General features: G+C 42.2%; 1 protein-coding gene across 1 annotated transcript; it reads left to right on the forward strand.

Moving 5' to 3' along the window:
• The first annotated feature begins 360 nt into the window (after positions 1-360).
• On the forward strand, positions 361-11862 carry RRAGC (Ras related GTP binding C). Its single transcript, XM_041479388.1, has 7 exons — positions 361-908; positions 4304-4507; positions 5200-5399; positions 6262-6376; positions 7833-7975; positions 9120-9268; positions 9791-11862. Exons 1-7 carry the CDS (start codon positions 642-644, stop codon positions 9940-9942), a joined length of 1230 nt encoding a protein of 409 aa, XP_041335322.1. The 5' UTR covers positions 361-641; the 3' UTR covers positions 9943-11862.
• The last annotated feature ends 3319 nt before the right edge of the window (positions 11863-15181 follow it).

Consider the following 15181-nt stretch of genomic DNA (forward strand, 5'->3'; position numbering starts at 1 on the left):
GGTGAAGGTGTTAGTCCGGCCACCACAGGGCATGGGCAGGACTTGAGCTGTCGGTGCCGGGGAAGTAAATCAAACTTCAATTTTCATAACTGTATTTGCTTCCCTCTCAAAGCACTTGGATGTCGCCAACCTTAAATTAGGATTGTGATGAAATATCAAAGATTTGTTAAAACTTCAGCTCAGTGCCCGCTTGCACCACGGCTGCTAGAAGAAAATTAATGACTGTTTAATGAAGACTATCGCTTCGCAAGGTAACGAAGACTATTGCTTTCTTACGCGGCCGCTTCGGAGAAAGCTCCCCTGCCACGGCTGGGTTTGCGCCTGGAGCGGAGCGGGAGGGGCGGCACCGGCTTTTCCCCGGAGCAGGGCCGGGGCACGGGCGCGCCGCGCTCCGGCCGCACCGAGCGCTCCGCCCGGGGCCGCCGCTCCGCCCCTGCGCTCACGTGCGGCAGCGCCGTCAGGTGACCGGGGTCGTCTGACCGGAGCCTTCCCAGCTCGCCGCCCGCCCGAGCCAATCGGCGGCGCGGAGCCTGACAGCGGCCAATCGGGGCCGGGCTGGGCCGTGCCGGGCTGGGCCGGGCGAGCAGAAGGAGGCCCCGGGACGGGCGCTGGCGGCTGCGGGGCGGCGGGCTCGGGCGGACATGGCGCTGCAGTTCGGCGGGGCGGGCGCGCCAGGCACAGCTGAGGAGCCGGCGTTGGTGGGGGGGAGCTTCGGGGCTGCGGACTCGTTCCCCAAGGACTTCGGCTACGGGGAGGAGGAGGAGGAGGCGGAGCTGGAGGGAGGCCCGGGGCCCGGTGGGCCCGGGGGCGGCGCGGGCGGGCCTGGCGGCGGCGCGGGCGGGGCGGACTCCAAGCCGCGGATTCTGCTCATGGGGCTGCGGCGCAGCGGGAAGTCTTCCATCCAGAAGGTGAGGGGCAGCCGGCGGCTCCCCGCCTCTGCCTGCCGCGCTGCCTCTCCGGCGCCGAGCTGGTTCTCCCTGCTGTGCTGCTGGTCGGGCAATTTCTACTTTCTGTTGTGGGCCCGTGTGGCGAAGTTGGAGCGACGGGAGCCTCCTCCTTACAGACGTTTACTTTCCAGAATGGACTCTGATCATCTGCCCTAGAGAGGAAGGTTGTGTAGCATAGGTTGTAGCCTTTGTATTTCTTCACTTTTAAGGCTTCAAAAGGAAAAAGTGAAGACAGTGGTGTGAAATTTATCATGAGGTGTTTTTTTTACGTGGTAGAGGTGTGTGGTGTTTAGCTAGTGCTTCCACTTGGAAGACTTGAGCCGTTGTTTTGCCCTTTGATGCTTTGAGAGAGACTTCTGCTTTTGTGTGAGCAGAAAGACAGCCTCTGGTTTCCTTTAGACCGAGTAAACAGAGCCACTTGTCAAGGAGGAAATACAACAGTTCCGGTGCCTTAGGTTTGTTGGTAGCTTTGTTAAGTCACTAGTGTCTCTTAATAAAAATAAGACAAAACTGACTTTTCATTTGCCAGGTAACTGACTAGAATTGTAGCAGCCAGAACAATCCTTGTTCCTCAGTGCAGGTTTTGTTTGCAGTCTCCCCTGTGAACTTTGCAGGTGACATTTTTATGGGAAGATGTTACTAGTGAAATGCATAAGTCTCAGCTCTAGACTTAAGGGCCTCAAATTTATTTCAGATGCAAGTGTGAAAACCTGCAGAGATTTCTAGAAAGTTTTTGTGCAGAGAAGCCTTTTTGGACATTCAGTATAGAAGGTATGCATCTGCTTCTTTTAGCAATCTTATGCAGACTGCTTGGTGATCCAAGACTGCAGTAAACCAATGAGTTCTAAGCTGGCTTCAGCCTCTGTTAGTGAGAAATCTTTTCCATTGTGCTATGCTGAAATACAGTGGCAGACTGGACTGTTGTTGCTTTTTAGCCTTATCGGTTATTTCTTGTTATTTAGGTCAAAGGCTCCCACTGTATGTGCAAAAGTACTGCTTTCACTGAAAGCCTTTTTCTAACTCTTTTAGCCATGTAAATGGTATTCGTTGTAGACTCTTCTTAGAGATCTGATTGTATTACCCACTTTTGAAAAAACTGAACTCTAAAAGCTAGAGGAAGACAGGAACTCCAGATTACAGATAGATTTCAAGACGTTACAAGTCTCTTTATACATGTAGCTTTTGGACTTTTTTATGGCCAGGATTGGTAGTCTTCAATTCTTTGAGGGCCTATTCCAGTAGTTGTGTAGGAAAGAAATAGTGTAATATTGAATATGCAGTAAGAGGACATAGAATTTATCTTTTGCCAGTTACCAATCTTACTTAGGAATTACAAGCTGTGATTCTGGTACCTAGGAGTTCATTGTTATGCTGCCTGAGCAAACTAATGTCTTAAGAAATTTCTTATTAACAGTGTCCCTGCTTTTAAATCTCTCTAGTTCAAAAATGGGCGTACCCAGACCCAGCTCTTCTGTCTGGGCACTAGCTGTTGATCCCCTTGCTAGAAAATAGGGGTATATGCAAGATAAACACTGTATTGGGGGAAGATTACCTAGAAATTTCTGTGAAAAACATGGAATTATTAAATAATGTCATGCTTCTACTGAGATCAGTATTGACAAGAGATCTCTCACAAAAGAAAAAGTCCTAGAGAGGGACTCTTTTTTTCCCTTTGGTCAGTTGGTTTTCCATACTTGTGAATATTCAGTAGCAAATTGTAGGTAGATTTTGGGAATGCAGTGATTGCTTGAGGTCATAAACAAATTTCTGTGCAGACTTGCATAACTGGACTTACTGTACTGTACTGATGTAGGAAACAGGGAAGAGTTCAGGTGGAGAACATCAATCTGATGAAGTGTGCTATTTTGGGAAAAAAAAGGAGGTGACAGTGTTGCTTCCCAGAGACTTACCAGCTTTAAACTGAATTTACTAATTCTGTCCTGCTCTTGTGGGAGATGCTGAGTTCCAAAAGAAATGTGGATTTCAGAATACTTTAAAACTATGCTGCAAACCTGGAAGAATGCAGTACAGCTGCTGTGTATCTAGAACTGTTCTTACTTCTCCATACAAATGTCCTGCTGTTTAAAACCTTGTTTAGACCCTGGCCTCCTAAGATGTTTGTCCCAAGGAAATAAATTCTTTCCCTTGGCCTTAAAAATCTAGGCTGAAGTATTACTTTGAACCTCACTAAACTGTACTGGGTGTGGAGGTGTTCGTCTTGCAGTTTTTTTTGACAGTTTGTTGCATCAGGTGTCTAATGGATGACTTCTGTAGCTGTATGAAACACTTGAAGAAACCAAAATTACCAAGTTTGCAGCCCCTGTTGTGAAGTTTTTAGATTTACCAAGTGCTGTATATGAAACCTCTTTAACTTTTGCAGTCCTAGTGTATGACTGCATTGTTTGGAGTAACTTTCATACTGTTGAGTTGCATTAGCACAGAGTTCTCTGTTGACCCTGACTGGTTTTGCTACAGGCTGCTTTTGGTGTTTCTGTACAAGGAAGGGCTAAAATCCCAGTGGGGCTTTTTGAGTTCTGGCAATGAGTATGTTTATCATCCTGCAGCTAAACTGTTTTTGCCAACTAGTGTGAAATCCTTCATCCTTTCTTTAGTGAACTTTCACAGGAAGTTCCACCTACATATGAGGAATTACTTATTTACTGTGTGGATGCCTGAGCCCTGGAACAGGCTCCCCAGAGAGGGTGTGGAGTCTCCCTCACTGGAGCTACTCTGGATGCAATCCTGTGTCATGTGCTCTGGGATGACCCTGCCTGAGCAGGGAGGTTGGATCAGATAACCCCACTGTGCTCCCTTCCAGCCTCACCCACTCTGTGATTCTCTGCTCAAAAGGAGGTGTTAATAGATGGCAAATTACCTAGCTGTTTGGACCTCTAAAACTGAGATGTTATTTTTGTACTCTTCTGTTGTAGCTTAGGAACCATCTGATTATGTTGTGTTTTAACACTTGTCACCAGACTAAAAATGAAGTTTCCTTTAGGAATTTCTAAGACTGGAAAGGAAAAGTTCTTAAAAGCTTGCAGTTATTTAATTAACTGGCTTTATACCAGATCTGAATATAACAGAATTTGAAAGCAGTGTGCTAGCCTTGCAGGGAAAGAAAGAATAACTTGGATATCTGCATCTTCAGCCAGTAGAGCTGTTTGTGAAAATGTTTAACTGTATTCAGTTGCTTGGTTCATTTAAGGGGTAGCTGATACAGGAAGCTGTCTATTTACCTAAAGAAAGCTATACATTTTAGAATGGGTAAACCTATTTGTAGAATTCAAGTCACAAATCTTTCACTAATTTCTTCTGATAAGGTAAAATCTAGACTATTATTTGTGTTCTTTTAACAGGTGGTGTTTCACAAAATGTCTCCCAATGAGACTCTGTTCTTGGAAAGTACCAACAAAATCTACAAGGATGATATTTCCAACAGTTCATTTGTGAACTTCCAAATATGGGATTTTCCTGGACAGATGGACTTTTTTGATCCAACATTTGATTATGAGATGATCTTCAGAGGAACAGGTGCTCTAATATATGTTATTGATGCCCAGGTAAATACAAATCACAAGGAAGTTTTAATTTTGCTTTTTGTGTGAAAGGAATGATCAAGAGGCCAGTAATTTATATTTTTAGATAAGTTTATAAGACTTCTGCTGTGTATGAAGAGATGCATTGGCAGTCTGACTTCTAGTGTGTGGTTTTGTTTTGATGAAGTGACTGGACGTATGCTGCTGGTGGAGAGAGTGGAAAAGGGCTCCTACTCTGAACTTACCTGTTCTGCAATAATAGGGAGAACCTGCTTGGCTAGATGGTCTGAATTGTCCCTTTTTTCTGCTCTGGAGTTCAATTAATAACAGCACACTTCTGACCTCAGTTTCTAGTGTTGGTACTGCTGGGTATCTGGTAGCTGCTAATCATCCAAGGAATTGCACCCTGGCAGGTTTCCTGGTTATTAGGACCATCTTGGAGATCTCTGCTGCCTTGTGCTGGGGTTGAAGTGTAACCCCCTTTTGTTCTGAAGTCTGCTTTTGTGTAGTTGAGCCTTTTATAGCTAATGAAACTTAATTGACATAAAGAGTCTAAGCTGCTCGGATTTATGACACATCAAGGTATTCTCTTGTCCCATACTTCTATTTAGTTACAGAAGCGAAGTTCTTGCACTGAAATATTTTGTCTTTGTGCAGAATGGAATAGTTATTAGGCAGAAACTTTGCCATTCATTCCTGTCAAAACTGATTTACAGGATGACTACATGGAAGCTTTAACAAGACTCCACATTACAGTTTCAAAAGCCTACAAGGTCAACCCAGAAATGAACTTTGAAGTTTTTATTCATAAAGTTGATGGTTTATCAGATGACCATAAAATAGAAACTCAGAGGGATATTCATCAAAGGGCTAATGATGATCTTACAGATGCTGGGCTTGAAAAACTTCACCTTAGGTGAGTTAAAGACTCTGGCATATGTGATTCATACTGTTGCTGATATGCATACAGATTAAAGGCTTTTAGATGTCATACTGGAACAGCTGGGGCAAGGTCTGGGTAGTTTCTTAATATTGAACCAACTTGTGTTACTAAGATACACTGCTGAATTTATGCACAAGCCTCAGCTGTTAGGCACACTAAAAAAGAGGCAGGCTACTGTATCAGATTTATAAATCAACAAATTTATCCCTGCTCAGCGATAATTGAAAAAGTCTTTCAGTGTAACAGATTTGTAACAGATTTGTTCATGTGGGCTGGAGGGGCAGGGAAAAGAGAGGGAACTTCTCTGCCTTTGAGTCCTAGCTTGCACTGACTTCTCCCTGTGATTAGTGTGACTGGTTCTAAAAGCTTAGTCTGTTACTTGAGATTTGGCTCACTTTTAAGGTATCTTCTACAGACACCTTTAAAGCAAGCTATCTTTTCCCTGGTTTTGTTGTCCTTTTGAATCTTGTGGAGCCAGTATCTGTCAATGTTAATGTGAAAGTGGAAGGCCAGGAATGGGACTGGAAGAAATCTGATTAAGCATTTTTACACCTTTGTGATAAGCATTCTGTGGGTGAAGTGTGTTCTAACAATGTTCAAATTTTTATCTTTGGTCTCCCATCTCTCAAGGATGGGGAAAATCTGTTTCATGTGTACTCCAGCTGCTCAGACCTTTGATTCTTTGTGCAATGTCCAGACACATTTGTGGTAAAGGCATCCCAGGCAAAAGTAGCAGGCCTGAATGTTAGGAAATGTAACTTTAACATTTCTATTACAATTCTGAAATACTCCTGAATCTTCTTTTTTCTTTCTTTGCCCTTCCTCCTCATCTCAGCTTTTATTTGACCAGTATCTATGACCATTCAATATTTGAAGCCTTCAGTAAAGTGGTACAGAAGCTCATTCCACAACTGCCAACTCTGGAAAATCTACTTAATATCTTCATATCAGTAAGTGTTCATCTAACAGAACTTTGAATGAAATGCCCAGCATGGTGAAGCAAAATCTTCTGCTAAAGATTGCTGGCTAGATCTGCCCTAGAGAGATTTGGGTGGCACTCGTGTAGGTGTACTCTGGTGACCTGGTTTTCTATATTAAAAGCTCTTTACGACAGCTAAATTCTACTGGTGTGTGCTTTGTGGGCTTTCTCTAAATATTGACAAAGTGTATTTTGCCTGGTTATAACAGCTGATGGAGTTTTCCTGTCAGCAAGGTGTACTGATTACTTTGCTAAGGCACTTAGTAGTCTAATGTGCTGGCCAGAGACTTTTTTGATAATATGAACTTGGCCTCAGACTTAGCTGTCTGTTTCATAAGGGACTTTCCCCCTTATTCTTTCAGTGTTTGTGTTTCTTATGGAATTAATGTCATAGAAATTTCCTGCTCTATACTTTTGATTAAATAAAATATCACCCTAGAGACAAGACCATCTCATTTAAGTTGTCTGTGAGGCTGTTGCAGGCATTTGGACAACAAAGAAAAAAACATTTATATCCAGGAGGAGCTGGACACTTAGACATGTCACCCCATGCTACCATATAATGCTTGTTTGGTAGAGGACTGTTTGTAATAACCTGGCCCAGTGGATAAAGGGTATGTTGACCTTGCCCAGTGCCATGAGGATGTGGAGGGTAATCTTGATGCCAGAAAGATTGTCTGGATGTCCTCAGGACACTGTCCTGGGTATTCAGACTAGCTAGGAAGAGATAAGGAATGCTTCTGGTGCATAAATAGAAAAGAAGCTTTGCCAGTAGTGTATGTGTGACAAATTGAACCATAGAGGCTTCTGAACTTTGTATGAGCACGTGCACTTTACTAAAGTGCTCAGTTACTAATGGCATTGTGCTTTTCTGTAATTAAAAAGTTCTGAAGTTAAAAATCCATGAAAAGTACCACATTATGACTCACTGACTTAGTTGCTCTGCATGTTAAACTGCATGGCAAATGCTTCATGCAGAAACTGCCAAGATACTACAAGCATAAAATTTAAGAGTCAGCACACTGCTATGAAATATCTCATCTCTGAGCTCCAGTCCCTTAGGAGGATATGAATTATGGCTCTTCTGGAGTTAATAGAAACACAGAAGGGGTAAATTGCTGAATATGGATTCTGGAAGCATAGTAAAATGTAACCTTAATAACAATTAGTTAAATAATAAGCTAAGGATTGTAACAGAGTCCACAGTTTTATTTTTGTCAGCTCTGTGATGTTGATATGTACTCTAGCAACAAGGGTATTGTGTTTGTAAAGTAAATGCTGTAAATCTTGAATCTGTCTTAAGCCTCCTAATTGCCTATGTTTAAACCATCTTCTGCTACTAAAATGTGAAAATGTATGAATTCTACTTGAGATTATAAAAATGCACTTATTTTAAAAATTAATCCAAATTCTTTCTCTTTCTGAAGAATTCAGGCATTGAAAAAGCTTTTCTCTTCGATGTAGTCAGCAAAATCTACATTGCAACAGACAGTTCTCCTGTGGACATGCAGTCATATGAGTTGTGCTGTGACATGATTGATGTAGTGATAGATGTTTCCTGTATATATGGGTAAGTGATGAATACTTTTAGGAAAAAAAAGTCCTCAGAACGTGTAGAATAGGTTGCAAACTGTGCAACTGGTGCTGGCTTTGTCATGCAGCAAAATGTGCTTTAGAGCACATTGGTTCTGTGAGTAACTAAAATAAATCCAAATTATTTGGCAGCATTTATACTTGGTTTGTTTCCCTCCACTCATGGCCCTAGACAGCTATCTGACATTTGTGGAAATTGTGTTTCATGTAAAATCTGAATACTGCTGTGTCTTGTTTGGCATGGTGGAGCAAGTACATAAATACCTGCAAATAATTGGGCTCAATAGCATGCCATAAGTGTAACTTGCAGTGACATTGTTGAGACTTGCTGCAGTCTGAACAGAATAACATTTGTGAGGTCAACTCATCTGCTGCTGACTTTCTATGAGGGATGCATATAGTGCTGATATCTCACGATTTACAGCAGAGTTATTCTTCCCACTGGACTTGAGAAGTGGTAACTGGTTCTGAAGAACTGGTAACTTATCTTAGAACTGTGATTGTAGCCTGGAAAATGCAGTGCTACCAAGAAAATACTACAGCATTTCATGGTCTGTCTCCTGATGGGTTGATCCAGGGCTGTGTGACTGTTTGGTTTGGTTTTTTTTTCAGGAGTGCTTAGAAGTAACTTGCAATACATCATTTGCATCTATAGTAATTTAACTAACACTAATAACTTGAAGATAGAAAACAGCATGCTCATCTCTTCTTGTAAGTGGAGGCTGGTGTAGCTTAAGACTAAAAAGTGTCCTGCTCCATGTTGCATTCTCTGCCCCAGCCTCACTAAGGAATCCTTTGTATTCATTTACCAAAAGTAATTTCACTGAGATGTTACTACAGACATCAAAAGAATGCACGCTGGTAGCTTGCTCTTAACTGCTCATCTGTGATAGGTAGTATCTAATGAAGGCCTCTGCCCTGGTTAGATCTGGTTTTCCTGAGAAACTGGAGGTCTGATAATGGTCTTACTCACTGGTAATATTAACCTGCATTGCAGGTTCTCCATTTGCTTAGTTCAGTATGAGTAATATTCTTCTAGCTGCATTTAACAGCTGTTTGTCTTGGAAGTTACATGTGCATGCCTATTAGATTATGCCTTGGGTTAATTTGTTCTTTTTTAGGTTAAAAGAAGATGGCACTGGAAGTGCTTATGATAAAGAGTCAATGGCAATTATCAAGCTCAATAACACAACAGTCCTGTACTTAAAGGAAGTAACAAAGTTTTTGGCATTAGTTTGCATTCTTAGGGAAGAGAGTTTTGAGCGCAAAGGTAAGAACTTCCCTGCCATTGAACAGCCTTTATCTAATATTTTTTATCAGCTGTAAAATATTAATATGACTTTACAAGTCACCTTGATTTTTGTGTGACTAAATTTGTGTAGTTTCTTCTGGGAGGAAATTTTTATTTTTTGGAGATAGATATAATGAGGTCGTATTTTTAAATTTGTGAATCATCGCTTTAATCACTGTCCTCCTGCCAAAATGACTTGTGTAGCTAACACGAGCTCTGTCTCTACCATCTGTTCTAGTGGGATCACTAGTATGGAGCAATGGGCCTCTTACCTACTCTTTGCTCATGAATATACACCTTGCATTCCAAATATGTACCTTTTTTTTTCAAAAAACGGAGTCCAAATAAATACTAACATCAGTAAAACTTTGTTAAATCTTCTGAGTCCAAATTTATACTAAATAAATAGCAAAATACCTATTGGTTAGATTTGATATTGATTTTGATGCTCTGTTTACATAAATATGCCAATCTGAGCACAGTTTTTCCTCTCCTTGACAGGTTTGATAGACTACAATTTCCACTGCTTCCGCAAAGCCATTCATGAAGTTTTTGAAGTAGGTGTTGCCTCCCACAGGATCTGCAACCATCAATCAAGCACCTCAAATATGAAAGCAGTGACTCACAATGGCACACCTAGGAATGCAGTCTAGAGGAAAGCTAAAGACCTTGGATAGACTTGTCAGCTCTTCACTCCAAAGTTTTGTGGAACAAGAGAAGAGTAGTCTGAAAGCCTGAAGTATGTTTCAGAGAAGAGTGGTCCTAACTGTGGAACAGCAGATTGTAACTCATGTTGGGCAACTGAGACTACTGTGAAAATACTTGAGGCCAGTGGAGTTAGAAATGCCAGTTTGAAATCAGCTGTATTGCAAATGCAGTAGGTTTTCAGTTTGGAGTCCTCTTTTAACAGTCTGTGTCTGACTGATTGCCTGGTCAAAACTTACAAACAATTGAGTTGGGTTTTGTGTGAAACACTGAACAGTCACTTGCTTAACTTTTTAATTTTTTTTTTTAATTAATCTGTAGAATATCCTCTTTTGCTTAAGTTTACCTCCTGTCATGCAAAAACAAAATTGGTGTTATTAAGGCTTGTGAAACTCAAGCTTTTTGCTTGCTGAGGCTGGTCTCAAATCATTCCATTAAGTAGTTCTTGTTCTTGCTGGTGTGCTCATAGTTCTCATGAATTCTGTGCTTGTTAAGTGGATGCAAGATAGAGAGCTCTGTTCTAGTGATCATGTGTTTGTTTAGAGAACTGACCTGGAGCTTCATTTTAAGAGATAGTGATACTTTGCTTTCAGACCACACTTCTTGGTATGTCCCCTTTGATGGAAGGGAAGGATTAAAATCAGAAATAAACTACCTGCTCTCTTTTGCAAAAACATGGATGTCATAAATCTGTGTGATTAATCCTATTCATGAAACAACTGCATGGCTAACTAAACTGAAATGTCTGCCATCTGTTGGAATAAAGCAGCCACTTTCAGCTATTCCCAAGCAAAGAAATTACAAAGTTACTGACTTTTGATGGTGGATCTTTCTCCACTCTCTGACTGATAATCAAGACAATTCCTAGCAAAATGTCTGAGGGTGTTGTCTGTGCATGGCAATTAAGTTCACTGTGCCATAATTTACTAATAGTACTGGACTTTGAAAGTACATTGTTTCTGTACTATGACAAACACCCTCTTGTTTGTCGCTGTGCAATCTGACTAAAATAGTGTTTTTCCTGATTTTGTGAATTCTGCTGACTTTCATACTATGGGCAGTATATGTGAATTCTTTAATTTATTGGTATTAGTACTGCAGATGTCATTCTGTACACCAGCCTTGCTGTGCAGGAGGCCCAGCCACTGGCCCATAAAGACCTTGCCTCCTTTTACCTGTCCCTATGTGTGTATAGGTGTTGCAAAGCCATCGGACCAACTATACAAGTCCCACTATAAAAATTTCTGCAAGAAGAACTAATTGAAGTGATTTCTGCAACTGGTGTATTTATGTGGTCAGAAATAACCATGGGACTGCTTCTGTGCTTATAGAATGAACTTCCATTGATATATATAAAAATGAATATACATGCATTAACATTGGGGTGTATGCACATACTGTGTAAATATTTTTTTTTTTGTACAGCAGGAAACTGGAATTCAAGTGCTCTAGGTCTATTCTCTTAAATCTAGGCTGAGCCCCCTTTTGCTAATGGAACTACAGAACTTTTTTTGAGGGAGTACAGCGGGCTCTTAAGATTGGGTTTTGTAGTTTGCAAGCACTATCACAGTTCAGATTCTGAAGGTAAGAGGAGAAGTAATTGGCAAAATAACAGGAAGAAAGAATCCCCATTTGTGCAGTGAGTTTTTCCATGTTCTAAGTACCTGCATATGTTCTCTTTCTTTTCACCACTACAAGATTTTGTGCTAATAAAATGAAAAAAAAAAAAAAAGGTCAAACTGTAACACTTGTTTCTGCTTGTCTTTATGGACAGAAGTCTGTAAAGGCCTGTGTGGTTAAGCAAAGTTTTAAAAGCCATGTTATCTTTATGGTATACTTAAAAAAATTAAATACTACATTCCCATTTAGTCAGCCTTAGCTTTCATTTTAATTAAAAACTGTTTCAGAACTAAGCTCTGAAAGTTTAATTTGTCTCTAGTAAGGAGTACCGTATTTCTTCAGTTTACTGAACTAAGATGCTGTTATACAAGGAGAGTCTTAATAACCTGTTACTGCTTTATTCAGACAGCTTTTAGCTTCTGAAAATGTTATGGTGCCAAAGAGGAGGAAGGATAGGAATTAGGCTTTATTTTCTTCCTTGGGCAGGAACTTGTCTCTCCTTCCTGTGCTGACCTGCTGCAGGGAGAGATGCTATTAGAGAAAAGGGAAGGCAGTATCACAGTATCTCCAATAAAAACATTGAACTCGTAGAGGAAACCATCAATTGGGGCTTCACTTTTCTGCCTTTTTTCCCCTTTTTCCTCTTCTGAACCTGCAGTGGTGTGGATGTTCTTCAGTCTTTTTTTGCAAACAACTGAGGACCTGTGATCATAAGGAAAAGAGTGGTGTTGACAGGGGAGGGCATAGACAAAATGTTAACCCATCTGCTGAGAGAAGAAATAAAATTTCTTTCTGTTGAAGACTAAAGCAATCCCTTGCAAGGTACCTTTCAACGTTTGCATTGTTGGGCACTGGGGCGTTGCTGATGACTGACTGAATTTCCCGTTGTTAATTATGCCAGCTGCAGCACAGGGGAGGGATGGAGGGAAAGGCCAAGCCTGGGACGAGGGGCAGAGCAATCAAAGGTGGTATCACTGCTGCTCAGAAGGTGTAATACACCTACCTCTCTGGGACGAGGGGCAGAGCAATCAAAGGTGGTATCACTGCTGCTCTGAAGGTGTAATACACCTTCAGCTGGAAGACAGAGCCAAAAATCCCTCCTCACTGTGAAAAACGCCAGTCACTTGTTTTTAGAATTTTAAAAGTTTAATAGTAATAAAATGATTATTAAAATAGTAATATAGAGTAATAAAAATTTGGACAATTAGGGTTAGGACAATATGAGACAATAAAAACAAAGAGTTATGGACAGTCCGGGTACCTCTTTCTGGGTAAAATAAGCCTGAAAAAGGACCCACGTTAACAGAGGATTAACCCTTAAATGCCATAGCCTGTTGCATATTCATACACCTCATCCATGATGCGTGAATTCCATTCAAACAAAGGATTCTGTCTGGTCAGTGTCAGCTTCTTCCTCTGAATCCTGGTGGTGTCTTCATGGCTGAGCAAGACAGGAAGAAGTTCGTTTCTTCTGATAATGGAGCAATAAATTCTCTTTCTCTGAAAGATGTAGGTGTCCTGTGGCTGCTGTCTGGTGCGGTTACCCTGTTCCTTTCTTTAAAAAAAAATCCCACATACATAGTTTCTATTTTAACTACAAAAGTTACATTTTACCTACGAACTACATTTACCATACTATTAAAATACTAATACAACACTACTAATCAATACAACACAATACATTTAGCAAATACCTGCGTAGAGCCATGTAATAGCACTTTTCACACTCTGTATCTCGCGGAGCGTGGGGCAGCTCAGCTGGGCTGGGAGCGCCCCGAGCCCCGCGGGGCCGGAGCGGAGCTCAGCCCGGCCCCTGCCGCTGCCGTGCCCGCTCGGGCCGGGCTCGGGCCGGGCTCAGCACCGGCGATCCTCGACCGGCGATCCTCGGCCGTCGCTCGCCGGCGGTGAAACGCCCGCGGGAGCTGCGGGCAGTCCTGCCGCGGAGCCGGAGCCGGGGCCGGAGCCGGGGCCGGGGCCGTCCGGCCCGGGCAGTGCGCGGTGCTGGGGCCGGAGCGACCTGGGTGTGCGTGGTCTAGTCACGTTTAGGGAAGATTTTGTGTTGTAGCAGGATTCCTGTGTGTGCGGAGTCTAGTCACGTTTAGGGAAGATTTTGTGTTGTAACAGGATTCCTGGGTGTGCGTGGTCTAGTCACGTTTAGGGAAGATTTTGTGTTATAGCAGGACTCCTGTGTGTGCGTGGTCTCTTCCATTTAGGGAAGATTTTGTGTTGTAGCAGGAGACCTGGGTGTGCGTGGGCTTTTCACATTTAGGAAAAATTTCGTGTTATGGTGGGATTCCTGTGTGTGCGTGGTCTCTTCTCATTTAGGGAAGATTTTGTGTTATACCAGGATTCCTGTGTGTGCGTGGTCTTTTCACATTTAACAAAGATTTTTGTTCCCTTTGGTGCGAAATAGCTGGACACCTGTGTGTGCGTGGTCTTTTCACATTTAGGAAAAGTTTTGTGTTATAGCGGGATTCCTGTGTGTGCGTGGTTTTTCTCATTTAGGGAAGATTTTGTGTTATAGCGGGACTCCTGTGTGTGCGTGGCCTCTTCCATTTAGGAAAAGTTTTGTGTTATAGTGGGATCCCTGTGTGTGCGTGGTCTCTTCCATTTAGGGAAGATTCTGCGTTATAGCAGGACTCCTGTGTGTGCGTGGTCTTTTCTCATTTAGGAAAAGTTTTGTGTTATAGCAGGATTCCTGTGTGTGCGTGGGCTTTTCACATTTAGGGAAGATTTTGCGTTATAGCGGGATTTCTGTGTGTGCATGGTCTTTTCACATTTAGCAAAGATTTTTGTTCCCTTTGGTGCTGAATAGCTGGACACCTGTGTGTGCTTGGTCTTTTCACATTTAGGAAAAGTTTTGTTTTATAGTGGGATTCCTGTGTGTGAGTGGTTTTTCTCATTTAGGGAAGATTTTGTGTTATAGTGGGATGCCTGTGTGTGCATGGTCTCTTCCATTTAGGGAAGATTTTGTGTTTTAGCGGGATGCCTGTGTGTGCGTAGTTTTTCTCGTTTAGAGAAGATTTTGTGTTCCCTTTGGTTCCCTTTGGGTTTGAGTTTTGGGCTTGGAGCAGCCGCTCGCGGCAGACGGCGCTCTGGTAACGCGTCTGCAAGAAGGTTTAAAAAATGCGATTCCACTGACTCCCGCTGCTGTACCTATGGCCATCTTCTCCCATCCTGTCCTTTTCTTGCTATGCTTTGCCCTCCCAGCACATTTTTCTACCCTGATAGTTGTGGAAACAGGTAGCAGGAGAAACATAGCCTTCAAAAACGGAGTTCTAGAGGCGCCTTTTCTGAATGCTGGCGTTTTTTGAGGTTTACATTTACAAAAATCTCTTGTGCTGTCTGTGTAAACAAGCTGGAAGCTGGACTTCAAGGGATACTAATTAAGTTTACTTATGATGTTAAATTTGGAGGAGATGTCAACTCCCTCGAAGATAGAGGCCCTGCAGCAAAACCGTGACAAATTAGAGGGTGGGGCAATCACTGATGTGTGAAATGCAAGAGTGTTGGATTTTGCAGCTGGGACAGGTAACCCTGGACACGTCTGGGGAACGGGAGGCTGAA

This window comes from Pyrgilauda ruficollis, unplaced genomic scaffold (genome assembly GCF_017590135.1).
Source record: "Pyrgilauda ruficollis isolate IOZ18807 unplaced genomic scaffold, ASM1759013v1 scaffold48, whole genome shotgun sequence".
Taxonomy (NCBI): Eukaryota; Metazoa; Chordata; class Aves; order Passeriformes; family Passeridae; genus Pyrgilauda; species Pyrgilauda ruficollis.

Excerpts from the sequence above, each read along its gene's own strand:
- RRAGC (XM_041479388.1), top strand. The coding sequence starts at position 642 with ATGGCGCTGCAGTTCGGCGGGGCGGGCGCGCCAGGCACAGCTGAGGAG. Across the intron at positions 7,976-9,119 it reads GATGTTTCCTGTATATATGG|GTTAAAAGAAGATGGCACTG; the intron begins GTAAGTGATGAA and ends GTTCTTTTTTAG. Across the intron at positions 9,269-9,790 it reads AGAGAGTTTTGAGCGCAAAG|GTTTGATAGACTACAATTTC; the intron begins GTAAGAACTTCC and ends TCTCCTTGACAG.